We start from the raw sequence: 25,899 nt of genomic DNA, 5'->3' as shown, positions 1-25,899 counted from the left end.
AGAAGTTGCAGCATTTGCAGGAGGAAAAAAACCGAGAGATTGCAGGTCTTCGCCGGACCATTCGCGAGCTCGAACAGCAGCGAGACAGCAGTCACACTCTGCAGCTGAAACGCAGGAAGTTTTAGCGTGGCTTTGCTGGCAGAGCCAGCGTCAGCGTGAGGCAGTTAGTTGTTCAGCTCTTCCCACTCAGCTGCTCTTGGGCTTACAAAGAGCTTTGCTGTGGCAGGGACATTCAGTTTTGGTTCTGGAACGCTGAAGGTGTGTGAGAGAATCAGCCGCTGGTTTTACTCGCCTTCTTGCTCGTTCAGTCTCACCAACGGGGACTGATGCGGAGGACGAGAACGCCGGTGGATGGCACTCCTGCACGTGTTTAACTCCAGGTGCCAGAAATTAATTTGTCCCACCTGTTTCAATGTGTAAGGATGCGTCTTTCATTCATTGTTCAAATGAGTTTAAATAAATGTTACAGTTATTATTAAGTATTTGTAATGAAGTGTAGATTGTGGAGCAGGTGAGAAGCAGTATTATAGGCAGCACAATAGCTCATTGAGGACAAAATGTGTAGGAAGGAATTGCAGATGCTGGTTTACACCAAAGATAGACACAAAATGCTGGAGTAACTCAGCGGGACAGGCAGTATCTCTGGAGAGAAGGGATGGGTGCCATTTCAGGTCAAGACTCTTCTTCAGACTGACTCTCAATGTGTAGAAGGGTCTCCACCCTGAAACGTCACCCATTCCTTCACTCCAGAGATGCTGCCTGTCCCGCTGAGTTACTCCAGCATTTTGTGTCGAGCAAGATCATGCAGATAAGTCAATGAAGGTTAACATAGGCCTATTTTGGCTTATAGGCTTATTTTGTGAAATAAATACCTTCGATTTGTACCAGCATCTGCAGTTATTTTCTTACACCTTCTCTCCTGAGATGCTGCCTGACCTGCTGAGTTACTCCAGCATTTTGTGAAATAAATACCTTCGATTTGTATCAGCATCTGCAGTTATTTTCTTAACATAGGCAGTGGTAAAGTTGTGCAGAAGGAATGAGCAGCACTCTAGACCAGTAGTTTTTTTTTAAGAATGTGCAGAATGTTGGGATCTGACTACATGCATTAAGTAGCAGGTAAAGTTGAAAGAAATTCAGTCAAGATTCTAGGATCCCGACATAGAAAACGGAAGCACTAATTAATGGAATACTAATTAATTCCAGTGGCAACACAGTGGGGGAGCCTCTGCCTCACCACCATTCAATGATCAGGATTCCATTCTGACCTCTGGTGGTCTTGGTGTGGAGTTCACATGTTCTCCCTGTGACCACATAGATTAAATGGCCATGTTCAATGGCCATTTGTTGGTGTTATGGCTGTGGTAGTGGTGGAATGGGGTGAATGTTGATTGGAAATGTGGAAAAATTAAATTGGCTTTGTGTTCTTTGGTCGATGCTGGCTCGATGGGCTGAAGGATCTCTTTCCCAGGCTGTATAATCCAAGGCCTGTTGCCATGCTGTTTTACTCTATGACTGTCTAAAGGCAAAACAGTCATTCCCATTTAATGCAGTCACATCCAACCTCTGATGCCACAAAGTGCTAAGTTATAGTTGAAAAATTAGCTTTGTAGATATGTTTGCAAACACACAGCTTTCCAGACACAGACTTTTATTGACATGGTCTTGCACTTTCAATGCATCCAGGAAATGTAATCTGCCTGCACTTGCCATACAGGGACTTCAGGTGAGCGAGGGTCATCATTTCCCCAGCGACTATCATGAAATATGGCACCTGCTTTGCAACAAACTACAAATAGCCTTTCTTCAGAACCAAGTCTTTTGTTTGTGACTAAACCATTAAATGTGGTCTGCTAGCTGGACGCTGAGGATCGTGTTAAAGGATTTCTTTGATTGAGAGGAAAGCTGCTGTGAGATGGGATTCAGCTCAAGTGTTAATGGCCCCAATCACAGTTTGCACTGGTTGCACTTAATTCCAGCAATACCAGCTGTTATTTGCTCATTGTTAAGAAATGTTCCTGCTTATTTCAATTTGCAGCATTTCTGACGAAGACATAAGTGTTCTTCATCAAAATTATTGCAGGGAAAATTTGATGGGTCAAAGCTGCAAATTGGTTGATGTGTTGCTAAGTAGTTGCAGATAATGTGGATTAGCTTCTCTTTGTTACTCGACCTCCCTTTGTGCTTGTATTACATCAGCCAGCAGCCACTACAGAGTAGTTTGTGCTGCTGCCTTCACAGAAACAACCACAAGGAATGGGGAAAAAAAGCAAGACTGACAAGGACTAACCTGAACATTATACTGATCGGGCGGGTAATACAGTTTGGTAGCAGATGAGCCCTTATGGTGGAACACAGGACTTAGAGTAAACCATAAAGCTGAAATACAAACAGATTTCAAAGCTTTATGTCAGCAGATGGCAGTGTACATTCCAGCCAGAATGTTTACTGCTGCCTACTTTGTCATTTCCTAGTTTCTGCTAGGTTGTCATTGGTTCTGCCCGACCCGGGTTGGCATTGATCAGAGAGCAGACAGTGGGAATCGTCACTGTCAGGATTCAGACAGGCTCTTCCCGTCCAGCTCTCTCTGTCACTGTCAGGATGACGACCGTCTCCTGCACTGTCAGGGCACCTCGCTGTCGGAGGCGTTTTGACCGTGCAGTTGGCGGCAGTATCATCATCATCTGATTCCCGCGACCTCTGACATGCCGTGGGGTTTTCAGCTGAATTTTCTTTTGCACTTCAGCGCGTCCCTTCATGGACTTTGCTCGAATGCCGCTGAGATGCGGGCTTCCTCCTCCCTCCTCGCTGGGCTGTCTGGGTGCTGATGGTGGTGGTGGTGGTAGTGATGCTGGTGACTGCTTTCTTGCACCTCGCTCAGGGTCCTGTTTTGTGGGAGACGCTGTCTTAAGGTTGGTTTACGGGGATCGTGGCCATGGCTCCTATGTGGGTTGTGTTTTCGCCGATGGCCTCCTACCACCTTTGCCTCTGTTGCGTTTCTGGCAAGGCATGGCGAAGGTACTTCCTGCAGGAGTGAACACAGGAGATTTCAAATGCTCTAAGCACAGTCTGCAATGCTACACACATTTAATTTAGAATCTGCACATATATTATGAGGGTAGCAAATAAAACCTTGACACACTCACACTCACCGGATATATAACGCTCCCAGCTGTTAAAATGTACCCATTTGCTTTAAATGCACTAACAGCTGGGTTCAGCTGATGGAGAGATGAAATTCTAACGAATGTGCCAAATACATCAGTAAAGTGTGACTAGTTCCAGCTTGAAGTTTGAAGAACCTCTCTTTGAGGACAGATAGAGGCAAACTTACAGGAGTCGTAGAGTGATACAGTGTGGAGACAGGCCCTTCGATCCAACTTGCCCACACCGGCCAACATGTCCCAACTACAATAGTCCCACCTACCTGCTCTTGGTCCAGATCCAAGATTTCAAGATTTCAAGATCAATTTATTGTCATAGGTACCAATTAAGGTACAGTGAAATTTGAGTTACCATGCAGCCATACTAAGTAAAAAGCAACAAGACACACAGCCACATAAAATGAAATTTAACGTAAACATCCACCACAGCGGATTCCACATTCCTCACTGTGATGGAAGGTAATAAAGTTCAATCTTCCTCTTCCTCAATCCCTTCAAACCTGTCCTGTCCATGTACCTGTCTAACTGTTTCTTAAACGTTGGGATAGTCCCAGCCTCAACTACCTCCTCTGACAGCTCATTCCGTGCACCCACCACCTTCTAGATGTAGGATTACACCTTCTATGAGTGTCTGCATTCAGCAGGAGATAGTGCAATTGCACACGAGGAGAGGGAAGTACAACCACAGTGGTGAGGGAGCGGAGTGAGGGAGTGTTACTCTGTGTGTTCAACACAGGCACAATTATGGAGAATCACACATCACCCAGGAATATGGGACTTTACTTCATAGTGGATCTCAAACACACACTGAAGTGCATACATTTTAGAAGGATGAGGGAGGACTTCATTGAAACCTGCTGAATAGGGAACAGCCTGGATAGAGTGAATGTGGAGAGGATGTATTCAATGGTGGGAGAGTCTAGGACCAGAGGGCATTGCCTCAGAATAAAAGGATGTTCCTTTAGGAAGGAGATGAGGAGGAATTTCTTTAGTCAGAGGGTGGTGAATCTGTGGAATTCATTGCCACAGACGACTGTAGAGGCAGCCAATGGATATTTTTAAGGCAGAGCTTGACAGATTCTTGATTATTACAGATGTCAAGGGTTATGGGGAGAAGACAGAAGAATGGGGTTGAGAGGGAAAGATCAGCCATGATTGAATGGCGGAGTAGACGATGGGCCAAATGTCCTAATCCTGCTCCTAGAACTTATATGGTACATTAAAGGCTTTACTGAGACATAAACTAGACTCTGAATCCAAAGATAGACACAAAATTCTGGAGTAACTCAGCGGGACAGGCAGCATCTCTGGAGAGAAGAAATGGGAGACGTTTCAGGTCAAGACCCTTCTTCGGACTCGGTCTCGACCCGAAACGTCACCTATTCCTTCTCGCCTGTCCTGCTGAGTTGCTCCAGCATTTTGTGCCTATCCTTGGTTTACATCACTAAGGAAGATACAAACAATCTCCCAGATGTTCTGAGGTCCTAGTGTGACGGAGGAACTGAAGGAAATCCACATTAGGCAGGAAATGGTGTTGGGTAGACTGATGGGACTGAAGGCTGATAAATCCCCAGGGTCTGATGGTCTGCATCCCAGAGGATTTACAGAGGCATGAGGCAGGAGCTGGCCAGAATTGACTGGAAGGAGGCCCTAGCAGGGAGGACAGTGGAACAGCAATGGCAGGTATTCCTGGGAATAATGCAGAAGTTGCAGGATCAATTCATCCCAAAGAGGAGGAAAGATTCTAAAGGGAGTAAGAGGCACCCGTGGCTGACAAGGGAAGTCAAGGACAGCATAAAAATAAAAGAGAAGTATAGCATAGCAAAGATGAGCGGGAAGCCAGATGATTGGGACTCTTTTAAAGAGCAACAGAAGATAACTAAAAAGGCAATAGGGGGAGTCAATTATAAAAGACGAAATTGCGGAGCATTTGGATAGCAGTAACAGGATCGTTCTGAGTCAGCATGGATTTATGAAGGGGAAATCATGCTTGACTAATCTTCTGGAATTTTTTGAGGATGTAACTAGGAAAATGGACAGGGGAGAGCCGGTGGATGTAGTGTACCTTGACTTTCAGAAAGCCTTCGACAAGGTCCCACATAGGAGATTAGTGGGCAAAATTAGAGCACATGGTATTGGGGGTAGGGTAGGAAACATGGATAGAAAATTGGTTGGCAGACAGAAAGCAAAGAGTGGGGATAAATGGGTCCCTTTCAGAATGGCAGGCAGTGACTAGTGGGGTACAGCAAGACTCGGTGCTGGGACCGCAGCTATTTACAATATACATTAATGACTTGGATGAAGGGATTAAAAGTACCATTAGCAAATTTGTCGATGATACAAAGCAGGGTGGTAGTGTGAACTGTGAGGAAGATGCTATGAGGTTGCAGGATGACTTGGACAGGTTGTGTGAGTGGGCGGATGCATGGCAGATGCAGTTTAATGTGGATAAGTGTGAGGTTATCCACTTTGGTGGTAAGAATAGGATGGCAGATTATTATCTGAATGGTGTCAAGTTAGGAACAGGGGACGTACAAAGAGATCTGGGTGTCCTACTGCATCAGTCACTGAAAGGAAGCATGCAGGTACAGCAGGCAGTGAAGAAAGCCAATGGAATGATGGCCTTCATAACAAGAGGAGTTGAGTATAGGAGCAAAGAGGTCCTTCTGCAGTTGTACCGGTCCTTAGTGAGACCACACCTGGAGTACTTTTATTTATAATGAATGATCTCTTGCTATCCACTTTGCTGCTGTAACACTGTAAATTTCCCCAGTGTGGGACGAATAAAGGAATATATTATTATTATTATTATTATTATACATGATAAGGGACTAGATTGTATTTATGTATAGTACAACTGATCTGTTTGGATAGCATGCAAAACAAATCTTTTCACTGTGCCTCGGTACACATGACAATAATAAATCTAAAACTAAAATATTGTAACCCTAAACAACCCTCTTTACCATCCACTGTACCACCAGTTTTCGTGTCTCCTGCAAACATATCAATCATTAGTTTAGTTTAGTTTATTGTCAGTTGCACCAAGGTACAGTGAAAAGCTTTTGTTGCGTGCTAACCAGTCAACGGAAAGACAATACATGAGTACAATCGAGCCATTCACAGTGTGCAGGTACTTAATAACGTTTAGTGCAAGGTAAAACCAGTAAAGTCCGATCAAAGATAGTCTGAGGGTTACCAATGAGGTAGATAGTAGTTCAGGACTGCTCTCTGGTTGTGGTAGGATGGTTCTGTTACCTGATAACAGCTGGGAAGAAACTGTCCCTGAATCTGGAGTTGTGCACTTTCACAGTTCTGTATCTTTTCCCGATGGGGGAGGGGAGAAGAGGGAGTGGCCAGGGTGAGACTGGTCTTTGATGATGCTGCTGGCCTTGCTGAGGCAGTGTGAGGTGTAGATGGAGTCAGTGGGAGGGAGGTTGGTTTGTGTGATGGTGTGGGCTGCTGGCCTTGCCGAGGCAGCGTGAGGTGTAGATGGAGTCAGTGGGAGGGAGGTCTGCATGACCTGTTGCACTTGTGGCCTGGTTGTACTCATACACAGTGACTGGATGGGACACAAACAAAGCTTTGCACTGCATCTCGATTTATATGGCAATAACAAACCAATACAAAATACTAATACCAAGAGTGTTTTCAAGACTCACTACCTGCTGAAGGAAAACAATGTCATTATATCTAAAGAGTCAAGAGAGTTAAATTATCAAATCACTGAGACAATGAAATCCTTACTTGCAGCAGCTTACAGGCACATTAAAGCAACCTCAAATAACGATACAATAAATATTGTAATAAATAATAATTTTCAGGATCTAACCACCAGCGGCAATACATTTTTAAATTAATTATTCATTTTATTCATCTCTAAACTAAATTAAACTGAATCACAACAAGGCCCCAGTCCAAAAAGATATGCCACTGGCCATTTTGCCAGGGCCATGAAAAGTGTAATAGAGTAATACTTTTTTTGGTGCTTTCTGTGACTATCTGTTACTATCTATCTGTATATTTTAGTTTAGTTTAGAGACACAGCGTGGAGACAAGGCCTTTCGGCCCACCGGGTTCGTGCCAACCAGTGATCCCCGCACACTAACACTCGGGACAATTTTTAAATTTACCAAGCCAATTAGCCTACAAACCTGTACGTCTTTGGAGTGTGGAAGGAATCCGAAGATAGAAACATAGAAACGTCATCCATTCCTTCTTGTCCAGAGATGCTGCCTGTCCCGCTGAGTTACTCCAGGATGTTGTGTCCATATCTCTGTTCCCAAACAAGATAGGTGCAGGAGGAGGCCATTCGGCCCTTCAAGCCAGCACCACCATTCTTTGTGATCATGGCTGATCATCCACAATCAGTAACCTGTGCCTGCCTTCTCCCCATAGCCCTTGATTCCACTAGCCCCTAGAGCTCTATCTAACTCTCTCTTAAATCCATCCAGTGATTTGGCCTCCACTGCTCTCAGGCAGAGAATTCCACAAATTCACAACTCTCTGGGTGAAAAAGTTCTTTCTCACCTCAGTTTTAAATGGCCTCCCCCTTATTCTCAGACTGTGGCCCCTGATTCTGGACTCCCCCAACATTGGGAACATTTTTCCTGCATCTAGCTTTTATAATTTTATATGTCTCTATAAGATCCTCTCTCATCCTTCTAAACTCCAGTGAATACAAGCCTAGTCTTTTCAATCTTTCCTCATATGACAGTCCCGCCATCCCAGGGATCAATCTCGTGAACCTACGCTGCACTGCCTCAATTACAAGGATGTCCCTCCTCAAATTAGGAGATCAAAACTGTACACAATACTCCAGATGTTGTCTTACCAGGGCCCTATACAACTGCAGAAGAACCTCTTGACTCCTATACTGAAATCCTCTCGTTTTGAAGGCCATTAGCTTTCTTCACTGCCTGCTGTACCTGCACGCCAACTTTCAGTGACTGGTGTACAAGGACACCCAGGTCTTGCTGCAATTCCCCCTTATCTAACCTGACACTATTGAGATAATAATCTGCCTCCTTGTTTTTGCCGCCAAAGTGGATAACCTCACATCTCGGAGAAGACCCACGTAGGTCACGGGGAGAACGTACAAACTCCGTACAGACAGCACCCGTAGTCGGGATGGAACCCGGGACTCCGGCGCTGCATTCGCTGTAAGGCCGCAACTCTACCGCTGAACCACCGTGCCACCCGAATGTGAGCTAGCATCACAGCAGCTCCTGTGTGGCTAGTCTGTGCTCCGAGGCCCTTACTGCACACACTGCTGCTCACCCCCTCCCAGGAGCCCACACCTCCCACATCCTGTGCCAGGCTCTCTGTCACCAACTTTAATACTTAGTAAATACGGAGTAAATCCTTACCACCAGAGAACAATTGGTGCACATTGTGTGACAATAGGTTTGCGTGATCGCTTTCTCCACAATCGTTTGCCTGAGCATGGTGAATGGCAGTCCCAAGTGAAAGGTCTGCTGGCCACACCTGATGGAGAAACAACTTGTTATCTATCTTTGCACCTCAAAGAGAGGAAGTTACTGGCATCTACACACTAAAACTCGTTTGTTTGTTTGTTTGTTCCTGAACTACAGCCAAAACGGTACACGATAGCGCAACAATTTTAAGCCCACCTTACTCACCGTCGTCCCTTTGGTGCTAATGGAAGAAGTTTCATTGAAATTGGTGTTATATTTCTAAAGTTACTCACATTTAAAAGTTTAAATCTATTTCCTAGGGAGGGAGGGGGGAGGGAGGGGGTGGAGGGAGGGTGGAGAGGAGGGAGGATAAGGGGGGTTAAGGGAAGGAGTGGGGGGAGGGTAAGGGAGGGAGGGGAGGGGGAGGAGGGAGGGAGGGAGGGAGGGGAGGGGAGGGGGGAAGGAGAGGGTGCTGCACCAATGCAGGAGAGGTTTGGGCCCAACAGGTCCACTTGGTCTAGTTACTTATACACCACAAGGACCACATCCTTACTGGCTCTCAATCAACCAATCTTACGATACGATATGATAGAACTTTATCCCAGGAGGGAAATTGATCTGCCAACAGTCATAAAAACACAAATTACATGAAACATGAAATTAAAATGACGAGTGGAAAGGCTTGGGGGATGTGCAGGGAGGGGGAGGGGGCGGGGGAGGGGGAGGGGGAGGGGGCGGTCTCAGTCTACCCCACGACAGAAGGGGGAGGAGTTGTACAGTTCGATAGCCATAGGGAAGAAGGATCTCATGTGGCGTTCTGTGCTGCATCTTGGTGGAACCAGTCTGTTGCTGAAGGTGCTCCTCAGGTTGGCCAGTGTGTCATGGAGGGGGTGAGCTGTATTGTCCAGGATGCTCCGCAGTTTGAGGAGCATCCTCTCCTCCAAGACCACCTCCCATTAATCCAACTCCGCCTCCAGGACGGAGCCAGCCTTCCTGATGGGTTTGTTGATCCTGTTGGTTTCCGCGGCCTTTGCCCTGCTGCCCCGGCACACGGCAGCGAAGACGATGGCACTGGGCCACCATCGATTGGGAGAACATCTGCAGCATCTTACTGCAGACGTTGAAGTAGCAGAGACTTCTCAAAAAGTACAGCCGGCTCTATCCCTTCTTGTACAGGGCCTCAGCGTTCCTGGGCCAGTCCAGTTTACTGCCCAGGTACACTCCAAGGTATTTGTACTCCCTGGTAACCTGCACATCCACACCATGGATGGAGGCAGGGGACAGTCCCTTCACCCCTCTGCTTCCCCATGGCTCTGTGACTGGTCTCTCACATGCCCTGTATCTCCCATTTTAATTATTTTACCACTCACCTACATGATGGGCACTTTACAGCAGTCGTTTAACCTGCCAGCAAGAGTTTTGGGGGATGGGGGAGCAAACCGAAGCATCAGGCAAAACAAACTTCACATTTGACGAAGAACCTGTACAAACAGGTATCCAAAGTCTGGATCAAACGTGTGGTAAAGAGGGCGTATGTAGTTCTTGTCTTCAGCAGTCAGGGATTGAGTACAAGAGTCAGGCAGTGACAATACAGCATTATATTTGGGCAGGCTGCATTTAGTTTAATTTAGTTTAGTTTGGAGATACAGTGCGGAAACAGGCCCTTCGGCCCTCCGGGTCCACGCCGACCAGCGATCCCCATTTATTAACAATGTCCTATACCCACTAGGGACAATTTGTTACATTTATATCAAGCCAATTAACTTACAAATCTGTACGTCTTTGGAGTGTGGGAGGAAACCGAAGATCTCGGAGAAAACCCACGCAGGTCACGGGGAGAACGTACAACGTGCAGACAGCACCCGTAGTCGGGATGGAACCCGGGTCTCCGATGCTGCATTCGCTGTAAGGCAGCAACTCTACCGCTGCGCCACCGTGCCGCCCTAAATTTGGAGTGTAGTGTGCAGTTGAGGTTTCCCCATTGCAGGAAGGATGTGGAAGGTGTGGACAGGGTGGAGAAGAGGTGATGTATTCTGGGATGTCATATGGAGTAGGATATACACATTACATGGTAGAGTGGCAAGAAATGTTGATGAGCAGAGGGACCTTGGGTTGAAAGTCCATAGTTCCCTGAAAGCAGCAACACTGGCAGATAAGGTGGTGAAGAAGATATATTGCATGGATAGGAAGGAACTGCAGATAGATGCTGGTTTACACCGAAGATAGACACAAAATGCTGGAGTAACTCAGCATCTGGAACTGGCAGCATCTCTGGAGAGAAGGAATGGGTGATATTTCATACCGTCATGTCATAATGTCAGGAGTCTATTCTGCCATTCAATCATGGCTGATCTATCTCTCGCTCTTAACCCCATTCTCCTGCCTTCTCCCCATAACCCCTGGCACCTGTACTAATCAAGAATCTATCGAACTGTGCCTTAAAAACATCCACTGACTTGGCCTCCACAGCCTTCTGTGGCAATGAATTCCACAGATTCACCACCCTCTGACGAAAGACATTTTTCCTCATCTCCTTCCTAAAGGGATGTCCTTTAATTCTGAGGTTGTGACCTCTAGTCCTAGACTCTCCCACTGGTGGAAACATCCTCTCCACATCCACTCTATCCAGGCCGCTCATTATTCTGTATGTTTCAATGAGGTCCACCTCTCTTCTAAACTCCAGCAACATAGAAACATAGAAAACAGGTGCAGGAGGAGGCCATTTGGCCCTTTGAGCCAGCACTGCCATTAAATGTGATCATGGCTGATCATCCACAATCAGTAACCTTAGCCTGCCTTCTCACCATATCCCTTGATTCCGCTAGCCCAGAGAGCTCTCTTTCTGCTCAGTTTTAAATGGCCTCCCCTTTATTCTTAGACTGTGGCACCTGGTTCTGGACTCCCCCAACATTGGGAACATTTTTCCTGCATCCAGCTTGTCCAATCCTTTGTGGCGGCAAGGGAGAGAGTATCGGAGGCATTGGTAGATCATGGCCGATGATTTACAGCAGGAGAGGCAGTCAAACGCCATCGGACAGCCGCGTGCACGATGGAGTCTACTGACCTGTCATAGATGAGGAAGTCATCCTTCTCGCCCCGGAGTAGACTCCAAACGTCAGGCTGATCAGTGTCTTGTTGATACACAGGCAGCTCTCCTTCCACCTTTTCCTTCAGCTGTTGGTAATTTTCCCGTGAGTCATTTCCCTGGTGATTTACCACCAGGTAGGAGATGTTCACCAGCCCACGGCGATCCAGACTGTTCTTCAGGTGCCTCAAACTGAAATAGTAAACCACTTTAAAAACAAATCTACTAGGTATCAAAAGGAATGTACAACGACGAGGATAGGCGCAAGTAGCTGGAGTAACTCAGCGGGTCAGGCAGCATCTGTGGAGAACATGGATAGGTGATGTTTTACAGAGTGCTGGAGTAACTCAGCGGGTCAGGCAGCATCTGTGGAGAACATGGATAGGTGATGTTTCACAGAGTGCTGGAGTAACTCAGCGGGTCAGGCAGCATCTGTGGAGAACATGGATAGGTGATGTTTCACAGAGTGCTGGAGTAACTCAGCGGGTCAGGCAGCATCCCTGGAGAAAAGGAATAGGTGACGTTTCGGGTTCAGACCCTTCTTCAGCCTTCAGTGACCCGAAACGTCACCTATTCCTTTTCTCCAGAGATGCTGTCTGACCCGCTGAGTTACTTCAGCTTTTTGTGTCTATAGTTTAAACCAGCATCTGCTTCTCCTTCCTGCACTAGTGGATTGATGAGTCTGGTTGCACAGCTAAACATATTAGACAGATGGAAACCATTGTAAACTAGCTGCCTCGCTGTAACACTATATTCTGGTATTTTTCTCCTTGCATTACCTGTTGTATTTGTGTATGGTTTGATTGTATGACATAAGTTGACAACAGTTTTTCACTGTATCTCTGTACATGTAATAATGTTGTCATATGTTAAAAGAATGGAGCACCTGGGCTTGTGTCCACTAGAATTTAGAAGGATGAGAGGGGATCTTATTGAAACATATAAGTTTATGAAGGGATTGGACATGCTAGAGGCAGGAAACATATTCCCGATGTTGGGGGAGTCCAGAACCAGGGGCCAAAGTTTAAGAATAAGGGGTAGGCCATTTTGAACGGAAATGAGGAAGGTGTTTTTCACCCAGAGGGTTGTGAATCTGTGGAATTCTCTGCCTCAGAAGGCAGTGGAGCCCAATTCTCTGGATGCTTTCAAGAGAAAGTTAGATGGAGCTCTTAAAGATAGCGGAGTCAAGGGATGTGGGGAGAAGGTAGGAATGGAGTACTGATTGTAGATGATCAGCCATGATCACAGTGAATGGTGGTGCTGTCTCGAAGGGCTGAATGTTCTACTCCTGCACCTATTGTCTATTGTCTATAATAATAATTCCACCAGATTTTGTAACGGCTTCTGTACAAACTATAACCAATAATAATGGTTCATTAAAGAAGGGTTAAGGACGTTGACATTGTTATTTTTTTCTTATAGAGAACACTAGTTTAGTGGAGCTCCCAGCCTTGGGTAGCCTACCATCTTACTCATTCTGCTTCTTTCAATGTCACATTTACCGAGATGCTGTGAAAAGCTGGGTCTTGCTTTCCAGGCAAATCATACCGTACGTGAGAACATCAGTTAGTGCAAAGAGAAAATAAACAGCTGCAAAAAAAGTGCAGCGGGTGGATGGGTAGATCGGGAGTTCATCCCAAGCATTTGAAAGGTCTGTTCAAGAACCTGATAACAGCGGGGAAGAGAAGAAAGGAACAGGAAAAGCATTGTGGCACTTTGTGGTTATCTTTGAGAACCGCAGAAGAAGCTATGAACTAGCGTGGGAGGTTAATGCGAAAGAGGCCTCAATTATCTTTTTAAAGCCCCAGTTTTTAAAAAAAACACAGTAAAGAATTGGCATCATGTTCTGCATGGACATTGAGAGCAAAAAGGTGAGTTCCACTGCTATTAGTTACTATGTTAGCGGCCACAGTCAAAGAATAAAGAGGAGGCCATTTAAAACTGAGGTGAGAAAAAACTTCTTCACCCAGAGAGTTGTAAATTTGTGGAATTCTCTGCCACAGAGGGCAGTGGAGGCCAATTCACTGGATGAATTTAAAAGAGTTAGATAGAGCTCTAGGGGCTAGCGGAATCAAGGGATATGGGGAGAAGGCAGGCACAGGTTACTGATTGTGGATGATCAGCCATGATCACAATGAATGGCGGTGTTGGCTCGAAGGGCCAAATGTCTATGTTCGAAGCACCTATTTTCTATGTTTCTATGTTTCTGCGTGATTAATTTAGAGGGTTGGGAGAAAAATGCCTGATTTACTTAGTTTGTACAGAAGCTGTAACAAACCTCACAAAATCTAAACTGGAAAATACAGGATGAAACTGGTGTTAAAATGGGTGGGATGCAGACAGATTGGAGTTTGCTCAGTGGGGGCAGGCAGGCAGCCACGAGGAGCAGGATTTCTGCTGTGAGGGACAGAGGTCCTCATGTGGTGGCATTGAGGTAGTGCAACGTAGCTGGATAGAGGACTGTGATCCACTGACTGTTCCCTGGGACGCATTCAGAGACTGACATCGAGTGCTGCTGGAAGTTTAGGAAAATAACTGCTCCTTCTAAACTGTGGATCCCGTGGCGCTGACTGCCCAGCCCACGGGGGCCCACGCCATGGAGGCATCAAGTGGGGACCCTGTGGCAAGAGTGGAGAATTTAGCGCGGCAGTTGACCGTCGACCGTGGAGTGAGGGCGCTGCTGAGGAGGGGGGGGGGGACAACGAAGGACCCGGCGTGAGGGGACCGCCGTGAGGAGGGGGAGGGTGGGACAATGAAGGACCCGGCGTGGGGGGACGGCCATGAGGAGGGGGGGGGACAATGAAGAACCCGGCGTGTTGGGACCGCGGTGAGGAGGGGGAGGGTGGGACAATGAAGGACCCGGCGTGGGGGGACGGCCATGAGGAGGGGGGGGACAACGAAGGACCCGGCGTGTTGGGACCGCGGTGAGGAGGGGGGACAATGAAGGACCCGGCGTGGGGGGACGGCCATGAGGAGGGGGGGGGAACAACAAAGGACCCGGCGTGTTGGGACCGCGGTGAGGAGGGGGGACAATGAAGGACCCGGCGTGGGGGGACGGCCATGAGGAGGGGGGGGACAACGAAGGACCCGGCGTGTTGGGACCGCGGTGAGGAGGGGGGACAATGAAGGACCCGGCGTGGGGGGACGGCCATGAGGAGGGGGGGGAACAACACAGGACCCGGCGTGTCGGGACCGCCGTGAGGAGGGGGAGGGGGGGACAACGAAGGACCCGGCGTGGGTGGACCGCCGTGAGGAGGGGGAGGGGGGGAGAACAAAGGGAAACCTCGGCGCGCGAATACTTTGTAACTCTTGGCGCCCTTTACGTGGCGACTACTTGCATACCTTGGGCATGCAAGCAAAGAATCTCACTGTGACTTGTCATATGTGACAATAAAGTGTTCAATCAATCAGTTCATCTGACCAAAAGCCTCGCCTACAAGCACCTCACCTGACTTGGCTGCCAATGACAGTCAGATCTTTCCTGCACCATTAGTGTCTTGCTGCTGATGCACGCTGCCCTCAGGATGGCTGCAGCAGAGAGGAGACCGTTGCCCACCTCTTTGCAGAGTGTGGATTTGCAGAGGGTCTGGAGAATATTGTCACGGTTCATCCTGAACCGCCCCATCACAGAGGCATCTCTGATTTATGGCCAGTGTCATACGCAGTGTCATACTCCAGTGTCAAACTCAGAGACCATCAAAGGTGAAAGACGCTCTTTGGTCTGCCAAAGATTGTTGACCTCCCAGCAGAGCGAGCTGTCCATCAGGGAATGACTGGCCCGAGAGTTAGATAGAGCTCTTAAAGATAGCGGAGATGGGGAGAAGGCAGGCACAGGGTGCTGATTGTGGATGATCACGGTGAATGGGCCGATGGGCTCCTCCATCGGCTCGATGGGCCAAATGGCCTCCTCCTCCACCTATTGTCTATTGTCTATTGCTCCAGTGCGTGCTGAAGGGCTCGCTGAAGCTCGGTGCAGCCAACACCAAGGCTCTGTGAGGGAGGGCCACAGTCTGGGGTCCTTACGCTGCTGAACTTAGAGGGGCAGAGTCTGGTGGGGCCACCCTTCAAACAAGGGAATGGATATTCCCCCAGGGGACCACGTGTGTGGGAAGAGTAAGACTAAAGGGGTAAGTCTAAGTTTTTGTCTAAAGGGTGGCACGGTGGCGCAGCGGGTAGAGTTGCTGCCTAACAGCGCCAGAGACCCGGGTTCCATCCCGACTACGGGTGCTGTCTGTACGGAGTTTATACGTTCTCCCCGTGACCTGCGTGTTTTTTTTCCCGAGATCTTCAGTTTCCTCCCACACTCCAAAGACGTACAGGTTTGTACGTTAATTGGCTTGGTACAATTGTAAATTGTCCCTCGTGTGTGTAGGATAATGGTAGTGTGCGGGGATCTCTGGTCGGCACGGACTCGGTGGGCCAAAGGGCCTGTTGTCAAGCTGTATGTCTAAACTAAACTAAACTAAACTAAACACTACAAAGAAACTATTAAATGTTTAGATAATGAGAATGTATGAAGAGTTTTTACATGATCTGGAAGGATGAGGGGGGATCTTATTGAAACATATAAGATAATTAGGGGATTGGACACATTAGAGGCAGGAAACATGTTCCCAATGTTGGGGGAGTCCAGAACAAGGGGCCACAGTTTAAGAATAAGGGGTAGGCCATTTAGAACGGAGATGAGGAAGAACTTTTTCAGTCAGAGAGTGGTGAAGGTGTGGAATTCTCTGCCTCAGAAGGCAGTGGAGGCCAGTTCGTTGGATACTTTCAAGAGAGAGCTGGATAGAGCTCTTAAGGATAGCGGAGTGAGGGGGTATGGGGAGAAGGCAGGAACGGGGTACTGATTGAGAGTGATCAGCCATGATCGCATTGAATGGCGGTGCTGGCTCGAAGGGCTGAATGGCCTCCTCCTGCACCTATTGTCTATTGTCTATTGTCTATTATCTTTATTTTGATTAAGGATAAAAGACCATTTATCCCATTAATGTCATCCCAGGTCTTTAGAAAGCTATCAGACGGTGAATAAAATAAATCATTGAGTAAACTCCTGTGTGTTCCCGGAGGAAAGATTATATGTGTTCAGGTCATAGACAGAAAAAGCCGGAGTAACTCAGCGGGTCAGGCAGCATCAGTGGAGAGCATGGATAAGTGACGTTTCACAGAGTGCTGGAGTAACTCAGCGGGTCAGACAGCATCTCTGGAGAAAAGGAATGGGTGACGTTTCAGGTCGAGACCCTTCTTCAGTTGACCCTTCTTCAATCTGAAGAAGGGTCTCGACCTGAAACGTCACCTATTCCTTTTCTCCGGAGATGCTGCCTGACCCGCTGAGTTACTCCAGGTTTTTAGTCTATCTTCGGTTTAAACCAGCATCTGCAGTTCCTTCCTCCACTGTGTTCAGGTTAAGTTCTTTATCATGGGACATGCATCCAATCTCACAACTGCTCGTGTTCAAATGACACAAGTGTTTCAAAGTGCAACTAATATACAGTTGCTTTGTCTTAAGCAGAAGGCTGTATCCTGTTAATTGCTCTCCAGTCTATGGAAAGGTCCAATGAACAGTGTGTCCTAGATGGTCCTGGGCACCTGGGGCACTAGAGTTGTACAATGTACATCAATGGGATTGTTTCACAGGGTCCTGTGCTTCATACATGGAGTGGGAGTTGACTGCGGGCAAGATAAACAGTTTGGGACTGACATCAGCTTTCATTTACTGTTCATCATAACAGCACAGAAACAGGTCCTTCAGCCAAAAACCTCGACGTATTTAACGGGCAATCTAAAGAAGGGTTCAAACTGAAGAAGCGTTCAATCTGAAGAAGGGTCTTGACCCGAAACTTCAGCCATCCATGTTATCCAGCGATGTTGCCTGACCTGCTGAGTTTCGCCAGCGCTTTTGTTCTCCATCAGCCCTTGTGTTCAGCCCATATCCTTCAACATTTTTCATATCTTTGCACCTGTCCACATTTCTTTTAAATGTTATTATAGTACCTACCTCCTCTGGCAGCTGGTTCCATATGCCCACCACCCTCTGTGTAAAATAAAACGTGCCCCTCTGGTTCTTATTAAACCTTTTCCCTCTCTACCTTAAACCTCTACCTTCTAGTTCTTGATTCCCCTAACTTGGGAAAACGACAAGGCATTCGTGCTATGTATTGCTGCTGCAATTTTATACACCTCTATAAGATCACCCCTCGACACCCAGCGCTGCAAGGAATAATATCCCAGGCTGCCCAACGTCTACCAACATCTCACGCCCTTGAGTCCTGGCAACATCTTTGTACATCTTCTCTGTACTCACTCCAGCTTGATGGCATCCTTTCCAGAGCAGCCTGACCAAAACTGAACACAGCACTGTGATTACGGCTTCACCAACACCTTGTGCATCTAGCACACACTCAGCTGCTTGACTGATAAAGGCCAGCAGAGAAAGCCCGAACACCACTTTAAGATAACTATGTCCCTAAACTCTTTGATCCCTCTGCTGTCCACTACTCTCTTGGGCCCTACTGTGAAGGCCCTGATTTCCCAAAAGGCAACACCTCACACTTACCTGAGTTAAACTTCATTTGCCATTCCTTGGCCAACTTCTGCTCATCAAGATCTTGGTAATTCTTGACAGCCATCTACACTGTCTACAAATCCACTTATTTTAGCGTCATCTGCAAACGTGCTAAATCTTGTCTCGTCCAAATCGTTGAAATAGACCAGAAACAGTGCTGATCCCTGAGGGACCCCACTAGCCACAGGCCTCACGTCTGAAAGTCTGGCGTTCTGGTGAGACATTGCATGCCAGGCTTGATAACAGCCCTGCCCCAGCAACAGGAATCAGTATAACGTGCCACCAATCTGGCGCCATAAGTGGCAGCCTCGCCAACAGCCTGTCTCGCCCCTTCTTTCTTTCGTTGTTTTTAGTCTGATTTGTATGTTTTAGTGTATCTTTAGTTTCATTTTATGTGGTGGGTGGGGGTGGAGGGGGGTTGGGGGAAACCTTTTTTTATCTCTTCCCTCGACGGAGATGCGACTTTTTCCGTATCGTATCTCCGTCCGCACTGCGGCCTAACATCGTGGAGCTGGCTTCGGGAGCTCCAACCGCAGGAGCTTCGACCGCCCCGATCGCGGGAGCCTCGATCGCCCCGATGCCAGGGCTTCGATCGCCCCGACTGCCGATGGATCGATCGCCCCGACCGCGGGAGAAAAGGAGGAAGAAGGTATAAGTTATTTGCCTTCCATAACAGTGGGAAATGTAGTGTCGCCGAATAAAACAAGATGGCCGTGCTGCCGGCACTGGTGGGGACACGGAGGGAGTGCCGTGAGTGCGGTGGTCTCGGTGTTTTGAGGGGACGTGTCTCCATGTGGACATCCCGGAGTCTGGTGCGAGTGTGGACGGCTTTCTGACTGTTTGGGCAGACAGGGACTGCAGAGAGAGTGACAGCGGTCGGTACAACTCTGGTCACATCACGGTGAAGGAGCGTGTGTGTAGTCTGGACATTGAACTGAGGCTGTGTGTCTCCACTTATGCTGTGTGCCCTGGGGATTCTCACACGCCGCTGTGGTGGCTGTTTATGGTTTAATCTTCATGTAGTTTTGTATCTTGGTGCTTTTTTGGCATGACTGTAGGGTGAATCAGATTCCACTGTACCTCAGGGAACACGTGACAATAAAGGACCATTGAACCATTGAACCAAACTCCAGTGTTGACGGAGGTTTGTCAATTTGTACTGGTTGCAGAAGGCCTGATGGTTAACCACAGCCGGCCATGGCCATTATCCATGTTGCTTCCCCCCACGGTTACAAAAAGGACACAGTTCCAACAATTAACGTCAACCACAAATGGAGCTTCGGAAACTGAACTGAACTGATGGTGTGCCGTTACCTTGAACGAGAACTGCCATTGGAACATTGAGATAGATACCATCGAGAGATTTATGAAATCATTTTATTTTGTGAGCCTAGCGAGCAATGGTTAAATAACGGTAAGATATTAATGATTTAGACTTTAGAGATACAGCGTGGAAATAGGCCCTTCGGCCCACCGAGCTCATGCCGACCAGCGACCCCCCTCATATACCGGCACTATCCTACACACACTGGGGACAATTTGCAATGTGCAGAAGCCAAATAAGCTGCAAACCTGTACGTCTTTGGAATGTGTGAGGAAACCGGAGCACCCGGAGAAGGCCCACACCCGTGCACCACTCACCCTATCCTACATTCGGGACAATTTACAGCAGCCAATGAAGCTACAAACCCGGATGTCTTTGGAGTGTGGGACGAAACCGGAGCACCCGGAGGAAACCCAGATGGTCAAAGGAAGAACGAACAAACTGAGTACAGACAGTGCCTAGAGTCTGGTATCTGGTATCTGCCGCTGTGAGGCAGCAACTCCACCACTGAGCCACAGTGCCGCACTGATTATTGCTTCTTCATTATTAAGCATGGTTATTAAACATTGTGCTACTCATGCAATCAAAGTGTTTCTACAGGCAGGGGAAAATAATATCCCAAATAATATCTACAAGGTTTCTTCTGGAGTTCTTACCTGGCGGCTTGCAGCAGACAGAAATGTCAGCTAGCCTGCAGTAACGCCACCACAGTCACTCGCCCCAGGGATTGCTCCATGGGGGTTTCCGCCCCGATGCTCCATGCTTCCGGCTTCTCGCATTGCCCCTGACCCTGACCCTCTGCCCAGCCCACAAGGAGCAGGCAGAGAGCCAGGGCAACACCCAGGCACTTCCGCATCGGCACAGGGGCCCTTGGCTGAAACAGGAGAACAAAAGGCCAATTATTCACAAAATGCTGGAGTAACTCAGCGGGTCAGGCAGCATCTCGGGAGAGAAGGAATGGGCAACGTTTCGGGTCGAGACCCTTCTTCAGACTGAACAAAAGGCCAAGCTCCATCTGGTCTTCCACATACCTCTTGTACCAAATAGACAATACTCAATAGGCAATAGTCAATAGACAATAGACAATAGTCAATAGTCAATAGACAATAGGCAATATATAGACAATAGTACCTGAAACGGGCCCTGATAAACCGGATGAAGAGGGGGGCGGTGGGAATCTTTCCACAGGAACACGAAATCACAGTCCCGCAAGTCCGACTTCCGTGCCAGGAGGTCGGGACTCGAGCCAGAGAACCCACCCGTGCCCGGAGGGAACCCAACACCGACGTAACGGGCGGCGGCAAGGCGGGGGCGGAAGGGAGGATGTCACCTGGTACCCGCAGGGACATACCGTAGACGAGCTCGGCCGAGGACGTGCCTAGCTCGGCCTTTGGGGCCGTACGAATGCCGAGGAGGACCCAAGGCAGCTGGTCAGCCCAATCGTGGCCGGTCAGTCGGGCACAGAGGGACGCCTTCAGCTGCCGATGGAAGCGCTCAACCATCCCGTTGGTTGGGGATGGTAGGCGGTGGTCTGCTGTAAACGAGACCCATACAACTGTGCCCCTCCCCCTTCACCTCCCCCTACCCCCTCCTTCTCCCCCCCTCCCTCCCTCCTCCCCATCCCTCCTCCCCTTCCCCTCCCCCCTCCTCCCCTCCCCCTCCCCTTCCCCTCCCCCCTCCCCTCCCTCCCCCCTCCTCCCTTCCCCTCCCCCCACTCCATCCCCCTCAACCCCTCTTATCCTCCCTCCCACCCTCACTAGTAAGGTGGGCCTAAAATTGTCGCATTATCAAGTACCGTTTTGGCTGTAGTTCAGGAACAATTAAACAAACAAACGTGAGTTTTAGTGTATAGATAATAAAGAAAAAAACAAGACATTCAACAAATTTTAAGCAAACAATAATAGCGTAAAAACAAGACAGAGTCCGTTGTCCATGGATTCTGAGAGAGTTCCTGGTTATTTGGAAATTATATTTTGTGATACCAACATTAGTGTGGAGGCTCATCAGGTCATGGCAATTTATAAGGAGAGGTTGGACGAACTTGGCTTGTTTTCCCTGGAGTGTTCGAGGTTGAGGGGAAAGCTGATAGAAGTCTATAAAATTATGACCAGCATGGATGGGACAGACAGTCAGAACCTTTTCAAACATGTCAAAGACCAAAGGGTAGATCTTTAGGATGAGAGGGCAAATTTTAAAGGACACGTGCAGGGCAGGTTTGCACATACGTGGGTGGGTGCCTGGAACACGCTGCCAGAAGGCAGAAGGTGGAGGCAGATATGATAGTGATGGTTAAGAGGCTTTTAGATAAGTGCATAGGTGTGGGGGGATATGGATTACGAGCAGGCAGAGGAGATTAGTTTAACTTAGCATCATGTTTAGCACAGACATTGTGGGCTGAAGGGCCTGTTTCTGTGCTGCCCTGTATCCTCGCCTACAGTGTCCGGGCCTACAGTGTCCGGGCCTACAGTGTCCGGGCCTACACTATCCTCGCCTACAGAGTCCGGGCCTACAGTGTACATTTTTATAAGATCACCCTTCAGCCTCCTGTGCTCCAAGAAATAAAGTCCTAGCCTTTTTTTACAGTAACCCAACCTCTCCCTACATATAGTTCAGGGTCTGATAGAAACGTATAAAATTATAAAAGGACTGGACAAGCTAGATGCAGGAAAAATGTTCCCAATGTTGGGCGAGTCCAGAACCAGGGGCCACAGTCTTAGAATAAAGAGGAGGCCATTTAAAACTGAGGTGAGAAGAAACTTTTTCACCCAGAGAGTTGTGAATTTGTGGAATTCTCTGCCATCAGAAGGCAGTGGAGGCCAAATAACTGGATGAATTTAAAAGAGAGTTAGATAGAGCTCTAGGGGCTAGTGGAATCAAGGGATATGAGGAGAAGGCAGGCACGGGTTACTGATTGTGGATGATCAGCCACGATCACAATAAATCATGAGGCTGGCTCGAAGGGCCAAATGGCCTCCTCCTGCACCCATGTTCCTATATTTCTCTTGAGTCCTGGCGAAATCCTTGTAAAGCTTCTCTGCACTTTATCCAGCTCAGTGTGGATTTAACAGTCCAAAAGTACAAAGTTCGGAGTATAAATATTAAGCAGAGGGTGAGAAGTGAAGCTGTCATCTTTTTGTGCTGATTGTTGTTTGTGAGTGTGAGTGAGGATGTCTGTACGAGGCAGCTGAACTGTGGCGGTGCTCAGCGCAGCCTGTTTCAAGGTGGAGGGAGAATACTGAGCGTGATGGATTTGCAGAATACAGCGGCTTACAAAGAGTATAAGAAAATAACTGCAGATGCTGGTACAAATCGATTTATTCACAAAATGCTGGAGTAACTCAGCAGGTCAGGCAGCATCTCGGGAGAGAAGGAATGGGTACCGTTTCGGGTCGAGACCCTTCTTCAGACTGATTATTCAGACTGAATAGGCTTACAAAGAGCCTATTTTTATTTCCCTGGCCCTCAGTTTAGTCACACATCTTATTGACATTTTCCCTATCAGCTATTTACCACGTTTTATTTTTGACGGCTGTTTTTGAATCCGTCTCCAGGGCCCGTTTGACAGTGAACACCAACCACTCATCAGCTAAAGTAAGTTTCTCCCTCTGTGATCTCTGGGTCTTTCCCCAAGCGTCTTAAATCTGGGGCCTTGTTTTTAATCAGCCTCAGAAAGTTACACGTTACTCCTGCATTGGTGCAGCGCCCTCTCCTCTTCTCTCCCCCTCCCCCCTCCACCTCCCTCCCCCTCCACCTCCTCTCGATCCCCCCTCCCCTCCCCCTCCCCTCCCCCCTTCCTCTCCACCCCACTCCATCGCCCTCAAACCCCCTTATCCTCCATTCTTCCCCCTCCCTCCCTCCCTCCCTCCCTCCCTCCCTCCCTCCTCCTCTTCGACTCTCCCTCCCCCTCCCACTTCTCCTCTACCTTCCCCTCCTCCCTCCCTCCTCCCCCCTCGACTCTCCCTTCGACTCTCCCTCCCCCTCCGCCTTCCCCTCCCCACTCCCCATTCCATCCACCTCAACCTTCCTTATCCTCCCTCCCCCCTCCCCCTCCCCTCCATCCCCATCTCCTCCACCCCCCCTCCATCCCCTCGCCCCATCCCTCCCCCTCCCCTCCATCCCCCCCTCCCTCCCTAGGAGATAGATTTAAACTTTAAAATGTGAATAACTTAAAAAATATAACACCGATTTCAATTAAACTTCTTCCATTGGCACCAAAGGGACGACGGTGAGCAAGGTGGGCCTAAAATTGTCGCACTATCGTGTACCGTTTTGGCTGTAGTTCAGGAACAAATAAACAGACAAACGAGAGTTTTAGTTTATAGATTACTCCACCCAATTCTTGATGGCTAAAAACACTTCTGGCAAATTCTTCCCTTTTCTAATGATACCGGTTTCTTAATTCTCTCTATCTTAATCTAGAATGAGGGTTCCCAACCTGGGGTCAATTCACCCCCAGGGGGTAAATTTAGCCTATCCAGAGGGTAAATTTCACCTATCCAGGGGGTAAATTTGAACAAAATAATAATGTTAAAAACAGTATTTTAAAATTTCCTTTGACGGTTGCTTTATTATGGTAAACTCAAATTACTGAACAAAACAGGGTGGGGGTAAATTTACTTTTGAAAAGTTGCCTGGGGTAAACGGGACAAAACAGGTTGGGAACCCCTGCTCTAGAACCATTCCAGCAACAGATAGTTAGATAGTCATTGAGTCATACACCGAGCATAGAGCACAGAAACATACCCTTCGACTCAACTTGCCCACACCGGCCAACAATGTCCCAGCTACACTCGTCCCACCGGCCTGCGTTTGGCCCATATCCCTCCAATCCTGTCCTATCCATGTATCTGTCTAACTGTTTCTTAAACGTTGCGATAGTCCCTGCCTCAACTACCTCCGCCGGCAGCTCGTTCCATACACCCGACCAACTTGCCGCATCTACATTACGAACATTTACCCACAATTGGCCCATATTCCTTTAAACCTTTCCTACCCACGTATTTTAAATATTATTATCTTTTAAATGTTATAATACCTGCCACAACTACCTTCTCTGGCAAGATGTTTCATATACCCACCGCCCACTGTGTGAAAATGTTGTCCCTAAGGTTCCTACTAAATCTTTCTCATGAGGTTATAAGGGATAGGAGCAGAATTAGGCCATTCGGCCCATTCAATCATGGCTGACCTATTTCTACCTCCTAACCCCATTCCCCTGCCTTCTCCCCATAACCCCTGACACCCGCACTAATCAAGAATCTGTCTACCTCTGCCTTAAAAATATCCACTGATGGCCTCCACAGCCTTCTGTGGCAAAGAATTCCACAGATTCACCACCCTCTGACCAAAGAAATTTCTCCCCATCTCCTTCCAAAAAGAACGTCCTTTAATTGTGAAATTCTTAATTCTCTTCTAAAAATAATTACTACGCAATCTTAACGCTACAATCTCACCGTGGGTGAAATGTATCATTAAAAAAGTGGGCGTTTTACATGGCTCCTGAAGATGAAAGCATTGAAAGTTAGATTCAGTCATCCAAATTATTCCAAGATTTTGACTGTTTGTCCAATTTGTTAAAATTCTTTAGGGTTGTGGGATAAACACGAGACATCAACAGCACAGTGAAAATTCCCACATTGGATAATTCCCATTTACCCAATTAAAAATTTTCTAAAATTTAAAAGTGGTTTCCCCCGATAAATGAATGAATAAAAAGATCGTAAAGTCGTGGTCTTACGTGTTTAGTTACTTTCTTCACTGCCTGTTCCTGTGCTGATCTGTCTTCTCTTGCTATGGAAATCCCAGATGTCCTCTGCTATTTATATCTCAGTTTATCTCTCTCTGCCCCTCTCTCTCTCTCTTTTCTTTCTCTCTCTCTCTCTCCCTCCTCCCTCTCTCTCCCTCCTCCCTCCCTCCCTCTCTCAGCAGTCACAGGATTTGGCTCAAAGTTCAGATGTGTCAACGGAGAAGTTAAAAAACAACTCACATGCCAACTTCCCACTGCTGCCTTTTCTTTATTCAGAAAGTCCTGCTTTATTCAACGAAGGAAATAAATAATCCATCTACCAGCCAGCTGGCTGCAGGATTCTCTAAACCTTAGTGAGCATCTCGACAAAAAAAAAGTGAATGCAAAGACTGTCTGTTGTGCATCTATATACTAAAACTCTCGTTTGTCTGTTTGCTTGTTCTGAACTACAGCCAAAACGGTACACGATAGCGCAACGATTTTAGGCCCACCTTACCCACCGTCGTCCCTTTGGTGCTAATGGAAGAAGTTTCATTGAAATCAGTCTGATATTTTTGAAGTTATTCACATTTAAAAGTATAAATCTATCTCCTAGGGAGGG

The 25,899-nt window shown here is 47.7% G+C and overlaps 1 protein-coding gene and 1 pseudogene across 2 annotated transcripts in view; one reads left to right on the top strand and one right to left on the bottom strand.

The window, feature by feature from the left end:
* The window catches only part of ccdc152 (coiled-coil domain containing 152), a 79,225-nt gene extending 79,071 nt beyond the window's left edge, over positions 1-154 (top strand). The window contains exon 8 of the mRNA XM_078431049.1: positions 3-154. Within this exon, the coding sequence (XP_078287175.1) occupies positions 3-125 (123 nt within the window). The 3' untranslated portion in view covers positions 126-154. The remainder of the gene's footprint in view (positions 1-2) is intronic.
* A 1,480-nt stretch (positions 155-1,634) lies between these two features.
* LOC144611784 (selenoprotein P-like) lies at positions 1,635-25,431 on the bottom strand (annotated as a pseudogene). The gene is made up of 5 exons (XR_013549579.1): positions 25,290-25,431; positions 20,209-20,426; positions 11,646-11,858; positions 8,534-8,651; positions 1,635-3,025 (listed from the first exon to the last, which is right to left on the bottom strand). The product of XR_013549579.1 is annotated as a selenoprotein P-like (transcript).
* Between the last annotated feature and the right edge of the window lie 468 nt (positions 25,432-25,899).

The sequence above is a fragment of the Rhinoraja longicauda genome, chromosome 3 (genome assembly GCF_053455715.1).
Source record: "Rhinoraja longicauda isolate Sanriku21f chromosome 3, sRhiLon1.1, whole genome shotgun sequence".
Lineage (NCBI taxonomy): Eukaryota > Metazoa > Chordata > Chondrichthyes > Rajiformes > Arhynchobatidae > Rhinoraja > Rhinoraja longicauda.
The sequence above is the reverse complement of the archived record's forward strand: the minus strand, read 5'-3'. Positions and strand labels throughout refer to the sequence as shown.